Source organism: Octopus bimaculoides, chromosome 4 (genome assembly GCF_001194135.2).
Source record: "Octopus bimaculoides isolate UCB-OBI-ISO-001 chromosome 4, ASM119413v2, whole genome shotgun sequence".
NCBI classification, from domain to species: domain Eukaryota; kingdom Metazoa; phylum Mollusca; class Cephalopoda; order Octopoda; family Octopodidae; genus Octopus; species Octopus bimaculoides.
The window spans coordinates 83798080-83815357 of NC_068984.1; the positions used below are offsets into that span (position 1 = coordinate 83798080).

At 36.5% G+C, this 17278-nt stretch overlaps 1 protein-coding gene across 4 annotated transcripts in view; it reads right to left on the reverse strand.

Moving 5' to 3' along the window:
- LOC106875131 (serine-rich adhesin for platelets) overlaps window positions 1–17278 on the reverse strand; it is a 99834-nt gene that overhangs the window by 32736 nt on the left and 49820 nt on the right. For all 4 annotated transcript variants that reach the window (XM_014923119.2, XM_014923116.2, XM_014923118.2 and 1 more), the window contains one exon: window positions 6327–6472. In XM_014923119.2, the coding sequence (XP_014778605.1) occupies window positions 6327–6447 (121 nt within the window). In that variant the 5' untranslated portion in view covers window positions 6448–6472. The remainder of the gene's footprint in view (window positions 1–6326; window positions 6473–17278) is intronic.

The following is a 17278-nucleotide window of genomic DNA, read 5'->3' on the forward strand; positions in this document are numbered from 1 at the left end:
CAGATATTTTGAGCATCTCTGCAGTGATTCCTGATGGGCCGGGGGCTTTCCCGGTCTTCATACTCTTAATTGCTTTATCTACCCTGGTACTATCAACTCGGATAGCTGGTCCCTCTATTGGGTCGACATACGGCAGGCTCTCTTTTTCCCATTCATTCTCTTTATTAAGCAATCTATCGTAGTGGCATCTCCAGACCTCTTTCTTTGCATCCTCATTTAGTGCAAGCGTACCATCATCCATGCGAACACATTTCTCTCCTACAACATCACTATTCTCTCTCCTACACTGTCTTGCAACACGAAATACCTCGAGTCTTTGGTCCACATATATATTATATATACTACATATGTGGAAAATCGGTGTGTGTTTATTTGTGGTGTTAGATAACTCCTCTTACATCGTTTTGTTGATTTTGATGAAGCTTGACACATGAGTAGAACTTATGTCTGGAAACCTTGTGACATACTTAGATTGTTGAAAAACAATGATATTACAGCCCCAGGAAGGGACCTTTATATCTACCTCATATAACTTTTTTTTTTTTAAACCCAAGGGAAATAAGCCATATCACCTGCACAATATTCTTTTTAAAACACTCGAGGGAAATAGCCCATTTCATTGTTTGTGTTCGATTACTTTGAATATTGATTTTTTTTGTGTCCAATTTCTAATTTTTGCAAACAATATCACTTTTTTACTTTATTTGACACGTGAGTAGAACTCATGTCTGGAAACCTCATGACATACTTCAATTGTTGAAAAAAATTGATAATAGGGCCCATCCAATGGATCCTTCTATCTACTACATATTACTAATATTTTATTTAAATAACCCAAGGAAAATAACCCATACTACTTGCAGTTTTTAGCGATGCGATCAATATTTGATTCTCACAATCAGCCAAACTACTTACAGTTTTGAACTGCTAAACATTATTATTGCACTTCCTTAATTTGAATTTCTTCATTCATACATTTCTATACATACATACTCTTTTTGAATGCCCATTACTTTGATAATTCTGCATTTTTACAATTACACTTTTTCAATGACAGTAGATAATTTTTTTTTTCCACAACATATTTGTAGTGGCTTCATGCAGGCATAGCATGGATTCAATCCTCGATTGCCAAATTTCACTTAACACTTCAGCAGCACTTTTCTCACAGTAAAACAATAGTTTTCTCTCTTGCCAACCTCCAACAATCTCTGCCTCCTCCAGCTGACAGATTTTGTACTTTTTCATGACGGAAAATACACCTTTTGTGGCAGTTATAACAAAATTTCTTTCTTATATCAGAGTAATAAGGCGTTTCAATAGAACATCTTTACCCCCCAGGTATTACCAGGTACACCAGCTAGTATATATATATATATATATATATATATATATATGGGAGAATATACAAATAATAACAACAGACGAGGACAGGTGGTGTAAATAACAAAAGTATATATTAGTATGACGCTCGGGAATACGGAAAGACTTTGACGTTTCGAGCTACGCTCTTCAACAGAAAGAATACGGAGACAAGGAGAAAAACACGGAGAAAAAAAATTGGATAGTGTTCAGTCAACGGTCAATCATAATATATATATATATATGAGGGTGCTGAAAAGTTCCTGACTTTGTGTAAAAGAAAATACAGGAAGATCAGTTAATCATGATTTTATTTAATATATTCCCCTCTCAGATTCACACACTAACTGTAGTGGTCCTTCAGTTTTCCTAAGCCCTTGTAACAGAACTTAGAAGGAACTTTTCTGCACCCACTCATATATGTACACATACCCCCCCCCCCTCACTGTCTGTCTCCTTAGAGTTATTGCTAATTCATTCTTACTCTCTCCTAAATGTGAGTACCCATGTAGATTGTCTGCAAGAAACTGCTCTATCCTAACCTCTTCCTTCATACCTTAACCCCCATCTAACATAGATGCAGCATCCTCCCTCACTAGGTTTGTTCATTTGCAAGCTACATAGTGAGCTCAATAGGGTTGATTGCATGAAAAAAGCAACCAGTACACACTGTAAAGTGGTTGGTGTTAAGAAGAGCATCCATCTTTAGAAACCATGCCAAAACAGACAATGGAATACAATGCAGTCCTTTGACTCGTTGGATCCTTATCAAACCATCAAACCCATGCCAGCATGGAACATGGACATTAAATGATGATATACACACACACACACACACACAGAGTAAATTCTTAATATATTTCCCAAAGTACTTAAAACCTACTTCTACTAACATCAACAAAGTATAAAAATATTTCTATGCTTTACATATTATTTCTTCTCTATGTATAAATTCATATTTATTTACCTTTCAGCATGTGTAAACTATTCCAACTATATACAAAATTACATAAATGCAGTTTCATTCGAAAGTTTTCATTTTTTTTCATTGAAAAGTACTTACACACATGCTTCCTATTTGCCATCCTCCCTCCCCCTCTCTCTAACTGGCAGGAACTAGCCATCACTTTATCTGTCTGTCTATTTTTAAGTTTCTCTCTTTCTCATTCATTTGAAACTTCCTCCCATTACTTTGTCATGATATAGCTTCACTAAATTTAATGAATTTATTTCACAGTTTCATGCTACATAAATGGAGCTTTTCCACAATCCTTATAAGGGACTTTAATTGTTACCTATTTTAAACTAACTCAGTTCTAGTTTCATTTTACTATACCTTCTTTAACACTTATAGACCTACTATTGCTAAGGATCTTAAGTAAACTGGATAGACCAATTTACATGTATAATGCACTTTTGACAACTAGTTTAGTTACTAAATTACTGGTGCAGCAAATTTAATCATCTATGTGGAAAGGTTCTCAAAATGTGCAACGTTGAGTTTGACAAACAGGGCCAATAGGTGAGTTGTCATAATCCTTCAAAAGAACACCATGCGAATGTGAATCCAGATCACAAATTTGTTAGGACACAAATATTCAAAGCTGATACCAAGTAAAGGGCTAAATATTTCTGGAGTACCTAAATTTAAAACTTCAACAGACTGGTTTAGCCTTACCAGATAAAAAAAATATGAACCAAGAAAATCCAACATTAATCTTCTCTCTCTCTCTCTCTAATCATATATATCTCTATCTCCTTCCTTTTAAGCACTCTCTCTTTCTCTACCTGATTTAGAACAAAAACCATACAGCTTGAATATAACAATGAACTGACTAACTGTTACTACATACTAATAACACAAAGATGCAGAAACAGTGTATATGAATATAAAAGAATTAGGAAATAAATTTAATTGTGTCAATGTAATATTTTTAGTCTTTTATCTTTTACTTGTTTGAGTCATTTAACTGCAGCCATGCTGGGACACCACCTTGAAGAATTTTTAGTCAGTACTTTTTTTCTTTCTTTAAGCCTGGCAAATTTCATCGGTCTCTTTTGCTGAACTGCTAAGTTATGGGGACAAACACTCACACATATATATACAATGGGCTTCTTTCAGTCTCTGTCTACCAAATCAACTAACAAGACTTTGGTTGATCTAAGGTTATAGTAGCAGACATTTAACCAAAGTGCTGCGCAGTGAGTCTGAACCTAGAGCGATGTGGTTGGGAAGCAAACTTCTTACCACACAGTCACACCTCAAATATCATTTTTTTTTTCTACCCGTTTCCTTGTGTATTTACTTGGCTTCAAATTACAATTACTGCTGATTAAGCTCCCTAAGTAAGAAGGTTGTTCATTATATATGTGCCTGTGTCTATGTAAATATAATTATGGGTATGGTATGGATGCAAAGATCACTTTGTAGCCATATAGTTTCAAGTTTGATCCCATTATCCGATTGCATGACACCTTGAGCATGTATTTCTATGACAGCTTTGGCCTGATTAATACCTTTCAATCCAACTTGGTAAATGGAAACTGCTTGTTTTTTTTGTATATGTATATGTATGTCTGTGTGTGCGTGCGTGCATGTATGCATAAAGACAGGTACATGTATTTGTTGCCACAGGCCTTTCAGCAATGTTGCATTTGTTTATACCTCCCATAAACAATATGTCCTGTCGTGTGAAGACTGGTGAAATAAAAATACCTTACTTAATGGGTGACAACAGGAACAGTAGCAAACTGCAGAATAAGACTTGTTTAACTCAAACCAGCATGAAGAAAATCAGCCGTAAAATAGTGTATCTATGTGTGCACACACATGCATGAGTGCACCTCAGTACACTGGCTTTTTTCTTATTGGCTTAGGCATGTTTAGTTAGTTCACTACCCAAAAATTTCCAGTTTTGGCATCAATGCTGGTACTGATTTTACCTGTCACATACTGGAATTGAAATGAGTACAGTAAACTATTGAAACCTAACCAGCAAAAAGAAAGCTGTGTGCCTACAATTTTTGCAGGTCCTCTCAGATTGAGTAAACTACAATCAATCGATAACTTGTTCCAATTGGTTTTTACTTTGAGGGCCAAATTTCTGCCAAGTCTATTGTTTAGAATTCAGTTTTATACAAATAGAAAAACAATGTATAATGCCCCAAGAGTATACTTTTAGTCAGTAGTGTGTTATAATTTGCCATGTAGTCCTTAACTAGACAACATGGAACATTGAGTATTGTAATATCATGGTTGTACTAACACACTACCTCAACCAACTAAACATTGTGTTGTAGATCAGTCTAGTTGGTTAGCTTACTGGCTATAATAGGTCATCTACTGATCTATCAAGGCCAGCAATCAACTGTCATCTTTTATTACATATTTCCAAGCATTAACTGTGATGTAAAAAAAAACTACTGAGTCAATAAAATAGAGGATGACCAAGTCCTAATTCCTGAGTTTAAACCTGCTGCAAGTAATTCCTTGCATTTTTAGCAGATTTTTGTTTTAGTTCTTCTGGGTATTATGATCAAATGAGAGGGAATCATCTTACTCCAAATCAAATAGCTTTGCAAACACACACACACGTAAATGTGCTGTGCAACATGGTTGTCATAACAAGAGTAACATTTGTCATAACAAAATAAACAGTAGGTGACAATTCAAGATTCAAGAACGTCTTCCATAACTGTAAATTCATAACAGTGTTCTCTATATATGTGTAGAGGTAAAGTATCCCAACAAGTAGCATGATCATTAGTCTTTGTGTTTAAATACACAATGATAATTTTCTTACGTTTCTAAATTACCTCAGTTCAACTAAATAGAGAAAAAGTAGCAAGTCTGGGGCTCTATTCACAATAGGGCTCTCATTTGCTTAATGCCATTGGAAACAGAATTTAAGAACCAAAAGAAAGGCTAAATTTTTGACAGAATTAACATACATCCTATGTGTTGTTAGAAAGAAAATATGAAAAATGATTAACAGAGATAGAAGAGAAAGAAATATTCTACAAACAAAAATTTCTTAAATTGCAAAGATTTAGCTTTTTCATTATGACCAAAATACTTTTCTTAAATCCTAGTGTATACTTAGTTATGCTCGTTTTCTTTTTTATTTTGAGATTTCAGTTTTAAAACTTTCGTATTGTCAACATATAAAACCAGGATGATAATATCTCTAAAGTAAAGTGTGAGACAAATCTTCACTGGAAAGTAAATGATTCTGCTACTGAGATTTTACTAATTCCTCCTTAAGATCTTGTATTAAACCTTTCTCCTAAAACTTATCACTCCAGAACATCATCTCCATACTTACCATTGTTTTGACTAATAACTGTAGCAATTTGAATTAAATATATTAACCATATAACTTCCATCACCAAAACCTAATATTCTAGTTTAAGAGGATTTAAGATGGCTATAAAACCGGTATCCTCCAACAGAATCTTACAGAAATCTCTTTAAAATATTTCTAAAACAAAGATGTCGCAGTTATCCATTTCATAAGAATTTCAGCCTATCCGTGAAGATGTCAACTGTCAAAATCATGGCATAAAATCATTTTATAAAATAAGTTTGTGTACCATGAAGAGTTTTGAAAGGCTTCAATCAAAGCTTTGCAATGCATTTTGCATTGCTTTTCTTCTCACAGCATACAAGCATATCTCATTTTACAAATTTTATTAACAATATCTTGTCAATACAAACCATCACTAGTTACTTCAGAATCTAACCTCCCTACTAAAAAAATATTTCCACTAAGTTGCACAAATCTTTCCATGGCTAATCATCCATGAAAAGAGATGACATCAGATAGAGTAATGAGGCAATGATTTCTGATAATTACAGAAGAAATGAGACGTTAGCCTCATTTCTTCTATTTGTAAAATCTGCCAAAACTACATTTACTTAAAAAAAAGACTGTGAAAAAGTGTCTTGAGAGAAAAACACCAACCTGTTAAAAGTAAATCCTTAAGTCCCCGATGAAACTGTTCTAATCGCGCATGCAAATCTGGGTCAGAGAAATTCCCTTCACAGGTGAAGACAGTTTCAATGTACTCCTCCTGGGGACTCATGTTCACCTTTCAGACATCAGACCACCTGGAAAACAAATAAAGAAAATCAATACATGTTTCTAAATACAAAATTTACAATGTCACAAAGTTTTTAATAAACATAGTTATTTATATGGAATAACCTATTGAAGGTGATAGACCAAAGTTTCTACCAGACCAAGAGTAGCATGGTGATGGAACAGTGAGGTTGACAGGGGTATAAAAGAAACGGATTTGGAATGAGTGGGAAAGTGGAGGTAGCACAAAATTATATCAGGTAGCTAAAAAGGAAGCTAGGCAATAGGTCTACCTAGCAAGAGAAGAAGCAGAAAGAGGTTTGCCAATGTTTTACAGTATGAAGAACACAGACCTGAAGTGTTTTGGATTGTTAGACAGTGTGTCAGAAAGAATTGAATGTTGTGAGAAAGAAGTGTGTATGGATGGCTAATGGTATGCTTGCACTTAGTGACACTAAAAAAATAGGTGTGAAAGTGCAACTATGAAAAGCTACTTCAGGTAAATGGTCTTGCTCAATGTGTAAGAAAGGTGTAGGCAGAAATTTCATTTGGTGTAGCTTGTACAAGCTGTGGACACACAAGAGGCACAGTGGAATCACAGGAAGATTAACAGAAGAAGTAGTGCTTATGTCTGGAAGATGCAGAGAAGCCATCAAGTCTATAGATACAGGGAAATTGATTTTCTCAAATGCTTTGGAAGCTCTCTAAAGGTAGTAGATATCTTGTTTCTTAGGTGACCTCATTAGCAGTGGAAGAGGATGCTCCAAAAGTGCAATTGTTAGAATAAGTATAGGATGGAGAAAATTCAGCGAGTTTTTACCTCTGATGGCAACAAAAGATCTAAATGTAGAGGATACATGAAAACTAGAGAGGAATGAAGTTAGCATGATCCACTGGATGTATAATGTCAGTGCACATGTATGACAGAGTGCTCATGCTTTGAAAGAAAAATTAGGCATAAGGGGAATTAAATATAATGTGCAAGAGAGAAGACTGCACTGGTTTGGATATGTGATGCATGTGGATGCAGACAGTTGCATAAACAAGTACCGATCACTAAAAGTGGATGGAAGTTGTGGAAGAGGGAGACCAAGGAAGATATGGAATGAAGTATTGAAGGCCAATCACAAATCACCAAGCCTCATGGAGGAGATGACAAAGGATCAAGACGTCTGGCACATTGCTGCGCTCAAGAAGATCAGTCCACCACAGTAGAACTGATAAACTAAAACTACCAGAGCAGAATAGGCAGGTATTAAATCCTCACCTTTTGGTTTTCCTCATACCCACTCCTGAACCACTTCCATTTCTCATTATCTTCCCTGCCCGCTGTTTCCAATCACCTCTTTTCTGTGCCTTCAGGCATGTTCTCTCCTCTCTACTAAACTCAATCCTTATCTTTTATCTGCTATCACTCCCAATTTCCTTACATATACCCCACCATCACTTGCTGCAATCACCTCAATCTCATCTCTAACCATCTCTCCTCATATTCTTACAACCCCCTCCGTCTCCCAGTCCAATCCTCTATCACTTCACCTACATTCACAGCTTGCCCCACATCTAAGAATATATGGTGAAAACCTTGCAAACCTATCTCAACATACAACTGTGGAAAGATGGAGTGCAGTAACAGATTCTCGGATAATTGGAGGTATGTGTATATCTGGAAGAAAAGATCTTGTTGGTGAAACAATTACCTATATGTCATAGGTTATCTGATCCAAGCTAACCTGAAGCTACACAATGTCAGTATAACCGGTATGCAGTAAAGCTTAGAAAGCAGTAAAACGTAAGTGATTTTCTCAAATGAAATGCTGGATCCATAAACTATAATTAGTATTGACCACAAGACTAACAAATAAGAGAGGGTAAGATTAATGCAGTTTCCACCCAACTCCCAAAGCCATAGATGATAGACAAGCATACTAAATATTTTGAGGTTTTTCGAGCGAGATCGTTGCCGGGGCCCCTGGGCTGGCTCGTGTGCGGGCGACACATGGAATTTTTCAGGCGGGATCGTTGCCGGTGCCCCTGGGCTGGCTCTTGTGCGGGTGACACATGTGGTTTTTCGAGCGAGATCGTTGCCCTGGACTGGCTCTTGTGCTGGTGACACATGAAATTTCTTCGAGCGAGATCGTTGCCGGTGCCCCTGAACTGGCTCTTGTGTGGGGTTGTTGTGGGATTTTCGAGCTGGATCGTTGCTGGTGCCCCTGGGCTGGTTCTTGTGCGGGTGACACATGAGGTTTCTCGAGCGAGATGAGCATGGCCGTTGCCAGTACCGCCTGACTGGCCTTCGTGCGGGTGACACGTAAAAGCACCCACTACACTCTCTGAGTGGTTGGCGTTAGGAAGGGCATCCAGCTCATGCAGCTGTAGAAACACTGCCAAATCAGATTGGAGCCTGGTGTAGCCATCTGGTTTCACCAGTCCTCAGTCAAATCGTCCAACCCATGCTAGCATGGAAAGCGGACGTTAAATGACGACGACGATACGTACAGACATATATATATATATATACACACACACACATATATATACCACCTGACTGGCCTTTGTGGGATTTTCGAGCGAGATCGTTGCCCGTGCCCCTGGACTGGCTCTTGTGCAGGTGGCACATAAAAGACACCATTTCGAGCGTGGCTGTTTTCGTGCGGGTGACACGTAAAAGCACCCACTACACTCTCTGAGTGGTTGGCGTTAGGAAGGGCATCCAGCTGTAGAAACTCTGCCAAATTGGATTGGAGCCTGGTGATGCCATCCGGTTTCACCAGTCCTCAGTCAAATCGTCCAATCCATGCTAGCATGGAAAGCGGACGTTAAACGACGACGATGATGATGATGATGATGTTCAGATTTCAGTTAAACTTCCAAGTAAGTTGGCTATATTTAATACATTCTTAAGGTGGAGCCAATAAAATAAGTATCTATTTTTAACAAGAGTACAAGGTCACCAATTTGGAGGACAGTAACATTCAATTAAATCAATCTAGTACTTTGCTGGCACTTATTTAATGAATCTGAAAGAAAGACAAAATTGATTCCAGTGTCATTGGAACTCAGAATGTAAAGTGATGTAACTAAATACTATAAAGTTCTATTAACCTACCATATCCAATAAGTAAATGTTAATGTGATAACAGTGTTTGATTCAGTCAATCCTTTCTTGTATGTTGTTAAAATAATTCTTTTATCACTCAGGTTTCCAGGTTTCACACCCAATCATAAAATTGTTAGAAATGACAGACCACTAGGCTAAATGATTTTTAATATCTAGTTTCACACCACTATATTCAAAGGTAAACTTTCAGCTCACAACCCACAAAAGACAAGAAAATAAAAACTAGACATGTGCAAGTGAGAATTCAATTGACAATATTCTTTATTACATTTCTGTTACCTCAGGGCAACATAAAAAATCATAATTATTATATAACATAATACTAAGAATGTTGGGAAAAAAATTTGTATACTATTTAGTCACATCTCTTTATATTCCAAATTCAAATCCCACTGTTGTCAACTTCACCTTTCATTCTACTTGAGTTTGAAAAAATACTTAAGTGAAATACTAAGGTTAGCTACAGTAACTATATTCCTCCCTAAATCATCATTTTGTGGTTTCATAATGAAGAAAAAGACATTGATAGAAATCTTTAAAACAGTATGATTTTTTCTTTAACCCTTTCAATACTAACCCAGCCGTAGCTGGCCCAAAAACTTTTTGGTTCATAAGACCAACCCGGCTATAGCCAGCCAAGAGTACCCATTGTTATTTAAATGTGAATTTAAGCACAAATCTCATTAGTACATTTGTGAAAATACGTGATTTCACTTTGTAAATAGTTGAGTTATAGTATCCAACATTGCTTGACGTGATATCTGAACTCAGTGAATTTTGGGAGATTTCTTTTTACATTTTTTCGGTGTCGATTTCTTTTTCAATTTTGAAATTGGATAGGAGTTTCATGCTATCAAGCAGTGATTCTGAATTTAAAGGTTTTTCAACGGAAAATATGGAGATATCGAAAAAAAGAATGAATGAGGTACAAAAGCATGTGGTGTACAAGAATTAACAGGATATTTCTGTATCCAAAACCGAAAGCAACGATTCTGAAGAAACTGAAAGTGGCAATAGCAACAGCAAAGACAATTTTACATCGGAATGAAGTAAAAAATTTTAAATGTTTTTTTATTAGCAATTTTTCTGAGGAGATGTCTTTCTTAGGAAACAAAACCGTTAGACTTTTATTTTTTTCAGTATGCTTGTTTGAAGTGATCACTGCAGAAACAAACTGTTACGCAGAATGTAAACAAACAGTATATGCCAGAAAGCCCACGAAATGGGGGATCAAAGTTTGGAAAATTTGTGAAGCAAATACTGGGTACTGCTGTGGATTTAGTTTTTATACAGGGAAAATAATGTTAGTCAGCATGGCCTAGGGTACGATGTGGTCTGGAATTTATCACTTCCATACCATAACCAGGGCTGTATATTAATTTTTGACCGATTTTTTTAGTTCGGTCAAACTTGAAGTGGATTTAGGTGTATTCCAGTATTTCAGTTTATTTCACCTTTATGGTACACCTGTTCTGTTGTGCGTTAACCCTTTTGTTACTAACCCGGCCATAGCCAGCTGAAAATATTTTGGTTCATTAGACCAACCCGGCCATAGCCGGCCAAGAGTACCCATTGTTATTTAAATGTAAATTTGAACCTAAATCTCATTAGTACATTCGTTAAAACACGTGATTTCACTTTGCAAACAGTTGAGTTATTGTATCCAACATTGTTTGGCGTGATATTTGAACTCAGTGAGTTTTGGAAGATTTTTTTTCTACATTTTTTTCAGCATTAATTTCTTTCAACTTTGAAAATGGAGAGGAGTTTCATGTTATCAAGCAGTGATTCCAAATTTGAAGGCTTTTCAACAGACGGAAGATATGGAGATATTGAGGAAAAGAACGAATGAGGAGCAAAAGTATGTGGTGGACAAAAATGAATCGGATATTTCTGTATCCGAAACCGAAAGCAGCGATTCTGAAGAAACTGAAACCAGTGACATAAACAGTGAGGATGATTTTACACCAGAATGGAGTACAAAGTTTAAAAAGTTTTTATTAACAATTTTTCTGAGGAGACAGGGTCTTCCCATAGTCTTTCTCAGGAAGCGAAACCATTAGACTTTTTATTTTTTTATTTTTTCCAGCATGCTTGTTTGAAGCAATCACTGCGGAAACAAACCGTTACGCAGAATGTAAACAAGCTGGAAAAAAGGTAGATGAAATACGGACACTTTTTTGCCATAAATATTATTATGAGTATAAGACAGTTAACCAGAATTACAAATTACTGGAGCAATCAGGAACCCTTTGGCAATCAGTATGTTTCCAGTATAGGCGTAAGAGTGGCTGTGTGGTAAGTAGCTATAGGCGTAGGAGTGGCTGTGGTAAGTAGCTTGCTTACCAACCACATGGTTCCGAGTTCAGTCCCACTGTGAGGCACTTTGGGCAAGCGTCTTCTACTATAGCCTCGGGCTGACCAAAGCCTTGCGAGTGGATTTCGTAGACGGAAACTGAAAGAAGCCGGTCATCTATATATATGTGTGTGTGTGTGTGTGCATGCGTGCGTGCGTATGGTTGTGTGTCTATGTTTGTCTCCCCAACATCACTTTACGTCCCCATAACTTAGCAATTCGGCAAAGTGACCGACAGAATAAGTACTAAGCTTACAAAGAATAAGTCTTGGGGTCAATTTGCTCTACTAAAGGCAGTGCTCCAGCATGGCCACAGTCAAATGATTGAAACGAGTAAAAGAGTATTATGACCCAAATACGATTTGTGAAACTGAGCCAATATTTACATGTGAGAGATGTAAATACTGGGTACTGCTATGGGTTCAATTTTTTATATAGGGAAAAGGGGACAATGATGTAAGCCAGCATAGCCTAGGGATCAATGTGGTCTGAAATTTCTCACTCCCACACTATAACCAGGGCCATATAGTATTTCTTCAGATCGGTCAAACTTGCAGTGGATTTAGAAGCTATGGCAACATAAACATGTGCTACAGTAGTTGCATGTAGGGAAGGGATATCATTGGATATAAAAAAGCAAAATTTAAAAAAAAAAAGAGGCGAAATAATCCAACAGCAGAACGGAAATTTGCTAGCAACTACATAGTGATAAAAGGCACATCAATTTTCTATCTACCTGTATGCAACTAAGTGGATGAAAATGGCATCCCATTTGTGAACCTCGATTTAATAAGTACACGGGTGGTTTAGATCAGCAGAATCTACCACCTGGGTAATAAATGGTAGAGATATAGGGTTTGGTATATAGTAAATATGAGTATTGTTAATGCATTTATACTATATACCATATCGGGAGAGCTCGAAAGCAATGCAATTCCAAGCACATGTAGCAACACAGTTGAGGGCTGATTTTGCATCCAAAATAATAACTACTGAGAGAAAAACTAAAACCTACCAGAGGAATATCCCACCGAATTCAATCAATCTTCATAAATTACAGAAAAATCAAGGGTTACAAAAGGTAGAGCTGCAAATGTTTTCAATGAATGCTCCAAGTAGACCAGCAGTTAAAACAACTTTCCCATGTGCATTCTGCAAGGTTACATTATGTAGAGTGGGATGCTTTACAAGTTTCCATGATAAAAGTAGAGAGAGTGTGTGTGCACGTGTGTACTTGATTTTATAAATATTCTTTTTTAACTATTCATAATTTTAATTTACTTGCAAGGTGGGTGACAAATTTTGATCAATCTGTATTGTGAACATTATTATGTTTCTGTATATTTACATATGTGTGATTTTATTTCATTCAGTTACTGCTAAGTGTATTTTCTAGTTTGCTTTAAAGATAAATTCCAGTGTTTCATTCTATTTTTTCCCTTTATTACTACCCATGTCTTATATGTATTTAAGTTCAACTGACAATACAGTAATGTGCATAACTTTTCTATTTTAAAATTTTGTTGCATGCTCCACTGAACATTAGCTAATAACTCAATTGCTATGGTGATGTTTAAACAAAATGGAAATAATTTTATATTTAGTTAAATTTACTTGTAATCTGAGTCGCTTTGAGACAAAAATTATGCAACAGATTCAAGAACCTTTCGTTAAATTGTGTTCCAAAAATCACAATATGTTGATATGTAAAAAAAGGTTGAGTAGTTTACGAAACCAGTCTAAATTCACAATTATATTAATATTTAATTGAAATACATAATGTATATATTTTAGTTAGAAATATAATTACAAAATGGATTAAAATTTGCCATTTCAAGGAGATTCAAACCAAGTCATCAATCACCATCATCTATTAATTACAAATATCTCAAATATCCTCAGTGAATATATTATTGTGAGGCTAGATTCAAATTCGCAGATACCTAGAAAAGAATTCAATCTTCCAAAATATAACAATTAAATCTATATATGAGAATTAAAATCTATATAATACGATAATTCAAATACTGTTTATATGTGTGCCCCTTGTTTTAAGACTACATCATGCTACAGTAAAGTGTTTCAACCAATGTAGGCTTAAGAATAAGCTCTTGTGCATAAAAAAATTTCATGTGGATCTGGCCCCAAGTTTCAAAATTGAAGAATTTTATTCATCATTTTACCAACACATTACAAATTTCTAACAACATATCTGAATGACAAGAGAAAATAACACATTAGCAATACAAACACACACAAACATACATTCAGCACTAACACAAAGACATTATTCATAAAATGAGCACATAAATACAAACACAAGTGCACACATATTTGAACACACAAATGTCAATCCTAATCATGCAAGTGCATGCGCATGTACGTACACACACAAAACTTAGATAATAAGAACAGAGATGTACAAGTATAAACAAATATACATAGTAATGAATGGCGGCGAGCTGGCAGAACCGTTAGCACACCGGGCAAAATGCTTAGCGGTATTTCGTCTGCCTGCTACGTTCTGAGTTCAAATTCCGCCGAGGTCGACTTTGCCTTTCATCCTTTCGGGGTCGATTAAATAAGTACCAGTTACGCACTGGGGTCGATATAATTGATTTAATCCGTTTGTCTGTCCTTGTTTGTCCCCTCTGTGTGTAGCCCCTTGTGGGTAGTAAAGAAATAATATATAGTAATGAATGCTGTACACAGATTTACACATAAGTATATACAAAACAATTGTTTGTTTCAACAGGAAGGTTAATGACTTCATTTATGAATGAATTTTTTTTTTTTTAGATGAGTCTCTCTTTCTCTCCCTATACATATCATTATCATCGTTTAACGTCCGCTTTCGATGCTGACATGGGTTGAATGGTTTGACTGAGGGCTGGCAAGCCAGAAGGCTGCACGAGGCTCTAATCTGATCTGGCGAGGTTTCTACAGCTGAATGCCCTTCCTAATGCCAACCACTCCGAGAGTGTAGTGGGTGCTTTTTACATGCCACACGAGGTACAGTCAGACAGTACTGGCATCAACAATGCTTGAATGGTGCTTTTTACATGCCACCGGCACAGGAGCCAGTCAGGGGGCACCGGCAACAAACAAGCTCAAATGGTACTTTTTTTTACATGCTACTGACATGGGACCAGTCAGCTGACACTGGGATCAACCACGCTCGAATGGTGCTTTTTACATTCCACTGGCACGGGTGCAAATCAGGCAGTACTGTCATCGGCCACGACAATGACTTCACTTGACTCGACAGGTCTTTGCAAGTGCAGTTTATTAGTTGAAGAATACTCTTAAATGGGCTGGTTATGCTGCACTGGCATAGACCATGGTTATGGTTTCACTTGGCTTGCTGGGTCTTCTCAAGCATATCTCCAAAGGTCTCAGTCATTTGTCATCGCCTCCATGAGGTCCAACGTTCAAAGGTCATGCTTCACTACCTCATCCCAGGTCTTCTTGGGTCTATCTCTTCCACAGGTTCCCTTAACTGCTAGGGTGTGACACTTTTTCACACAGCTGTCCTCATCCATTCGCAACACATGACTATACCAGCGTAGTTGTCTCTCTTGCACACCACATCTGATGCTTCTTATATCCAACTTTTCTCTCAGGGTGCTTACACTCTGTCATGTATGCACACTGGCATTACACATCCAGCAGAGCATACTAACTTCTTTCCTTGCAAGCTTATGCATGTCCTCAGCAGTCACGGCCCATGTTTCACTGCCATGCAGCATGGCTGTTCGCACACGTGTCATATAGTCTACCTTTTACTCTGAGCAAGAGGCCCTTTGTCACCAGCAGAGGTAGGAGTTCTCTGAACTTTGCCCAGGCTATTCTTATTCTAGCAGCTACATACATCTTCCTGCACATATGTACATGTGAATGCACATATATACATATGCACACCACACACACATATGCATGTATACATACACTCACACATACATACATATAGTTTAAGTGTATACACAGACTTGTAATAATGAACATTAAACACAGACCTAAATACAAGTACATAGAGAAATAATCAACCGTGTTTCAGGAAGGTAAATAATTTCATGATTTATAAATAAAAATTTTTTAGGTGGATCGTTGTCTCTCTCTTCCTCTCTATATATACATGTACAAGTGCATGCTTATGTGTGTATACATATAAATGCATATATATATATAAATGCATATATATATATATATATATATATATATATATATATATATATATAAAAGAACCTTTGCAAAAGGTATATAAGCACCTATGTATAAGCACCTTGGCAAAATCATTTTAACTGTATTCAACTTGCCTAGGCAGGTGAAAGTGACATGACAACAGGTAAAAATCAAGAAGTAAAAACCACATTCACAATGTACACCAATGAACAGTATATTGTATCGACAAATTTCCTCTAGATTCATGCAAATTCTAAACTAGACTAACTGCATTTCAACAAAATCTCTAATTTCTAACAGAACTAAGAGGTTTATAAAGAGAAAGCAGTAGAGGACTTCAAAAAATTAGACATGGTGACCAAACAAGATATGTTCCCAAAATTTCAACAAAAGAAACAAAAACTATTTAAACAGAAATAAAAGACGATTCTACAAGCAGATATTCCACAATAACTACAAATAACATTAACCAAAATTATAATAAAGTTAACAATTCTTTTACTATTATTAGTTTCAAATTTTGGCACAAGATCAAGAAGTTTGGGGAAGGAAGTATATAAGTTGATTACATCAACTCCAGTGCTCAACTGGTACTTATTTTATCAACTCTGAAAGAATGAATAGTGAAGTTGACCTTGGCAGAATTTGAACTCAGAATGTAAAGATGGACAAAATGCCACTAAGCATTTTGCTAGCAATTCTGACATCTGGTCACTTTAATTCTTTTACTAATATTACTAGACAAAGAGAAGCGCTAAATATTAGCCAGAAGATAAAACCTGTCAGCAGCTGGATGCTAAAGCAAGAATTCTTGACCAAGGAGATTTATCAAAAGACAGATCAGGACAAAGATAATTTATCTCTGCTTCAAAAATGAAGAAGGTTTTCAATTGGCCCTAAAATTGAAATATAGTTTCCATTAACTGGGTAAGCATGAGTGTATCTGATCTTCATGACCAAGGAGGTGGCATGATAACAAGCCAAGTTGGTGCATCCCCCCTTACACACACTCCTACCCACAAACATCTACCACAATAAATGGGAGGGACATTCAGTGATGTTCACCTTTGCCTCTCTACAGGTAAGTAATGAAATATGGTATCTGGTTGGGAGGAGTCTGTATGGAGACATAAGTCCTAATGACCAACAAGAGACACTTTCCCCAGCCACACTCAT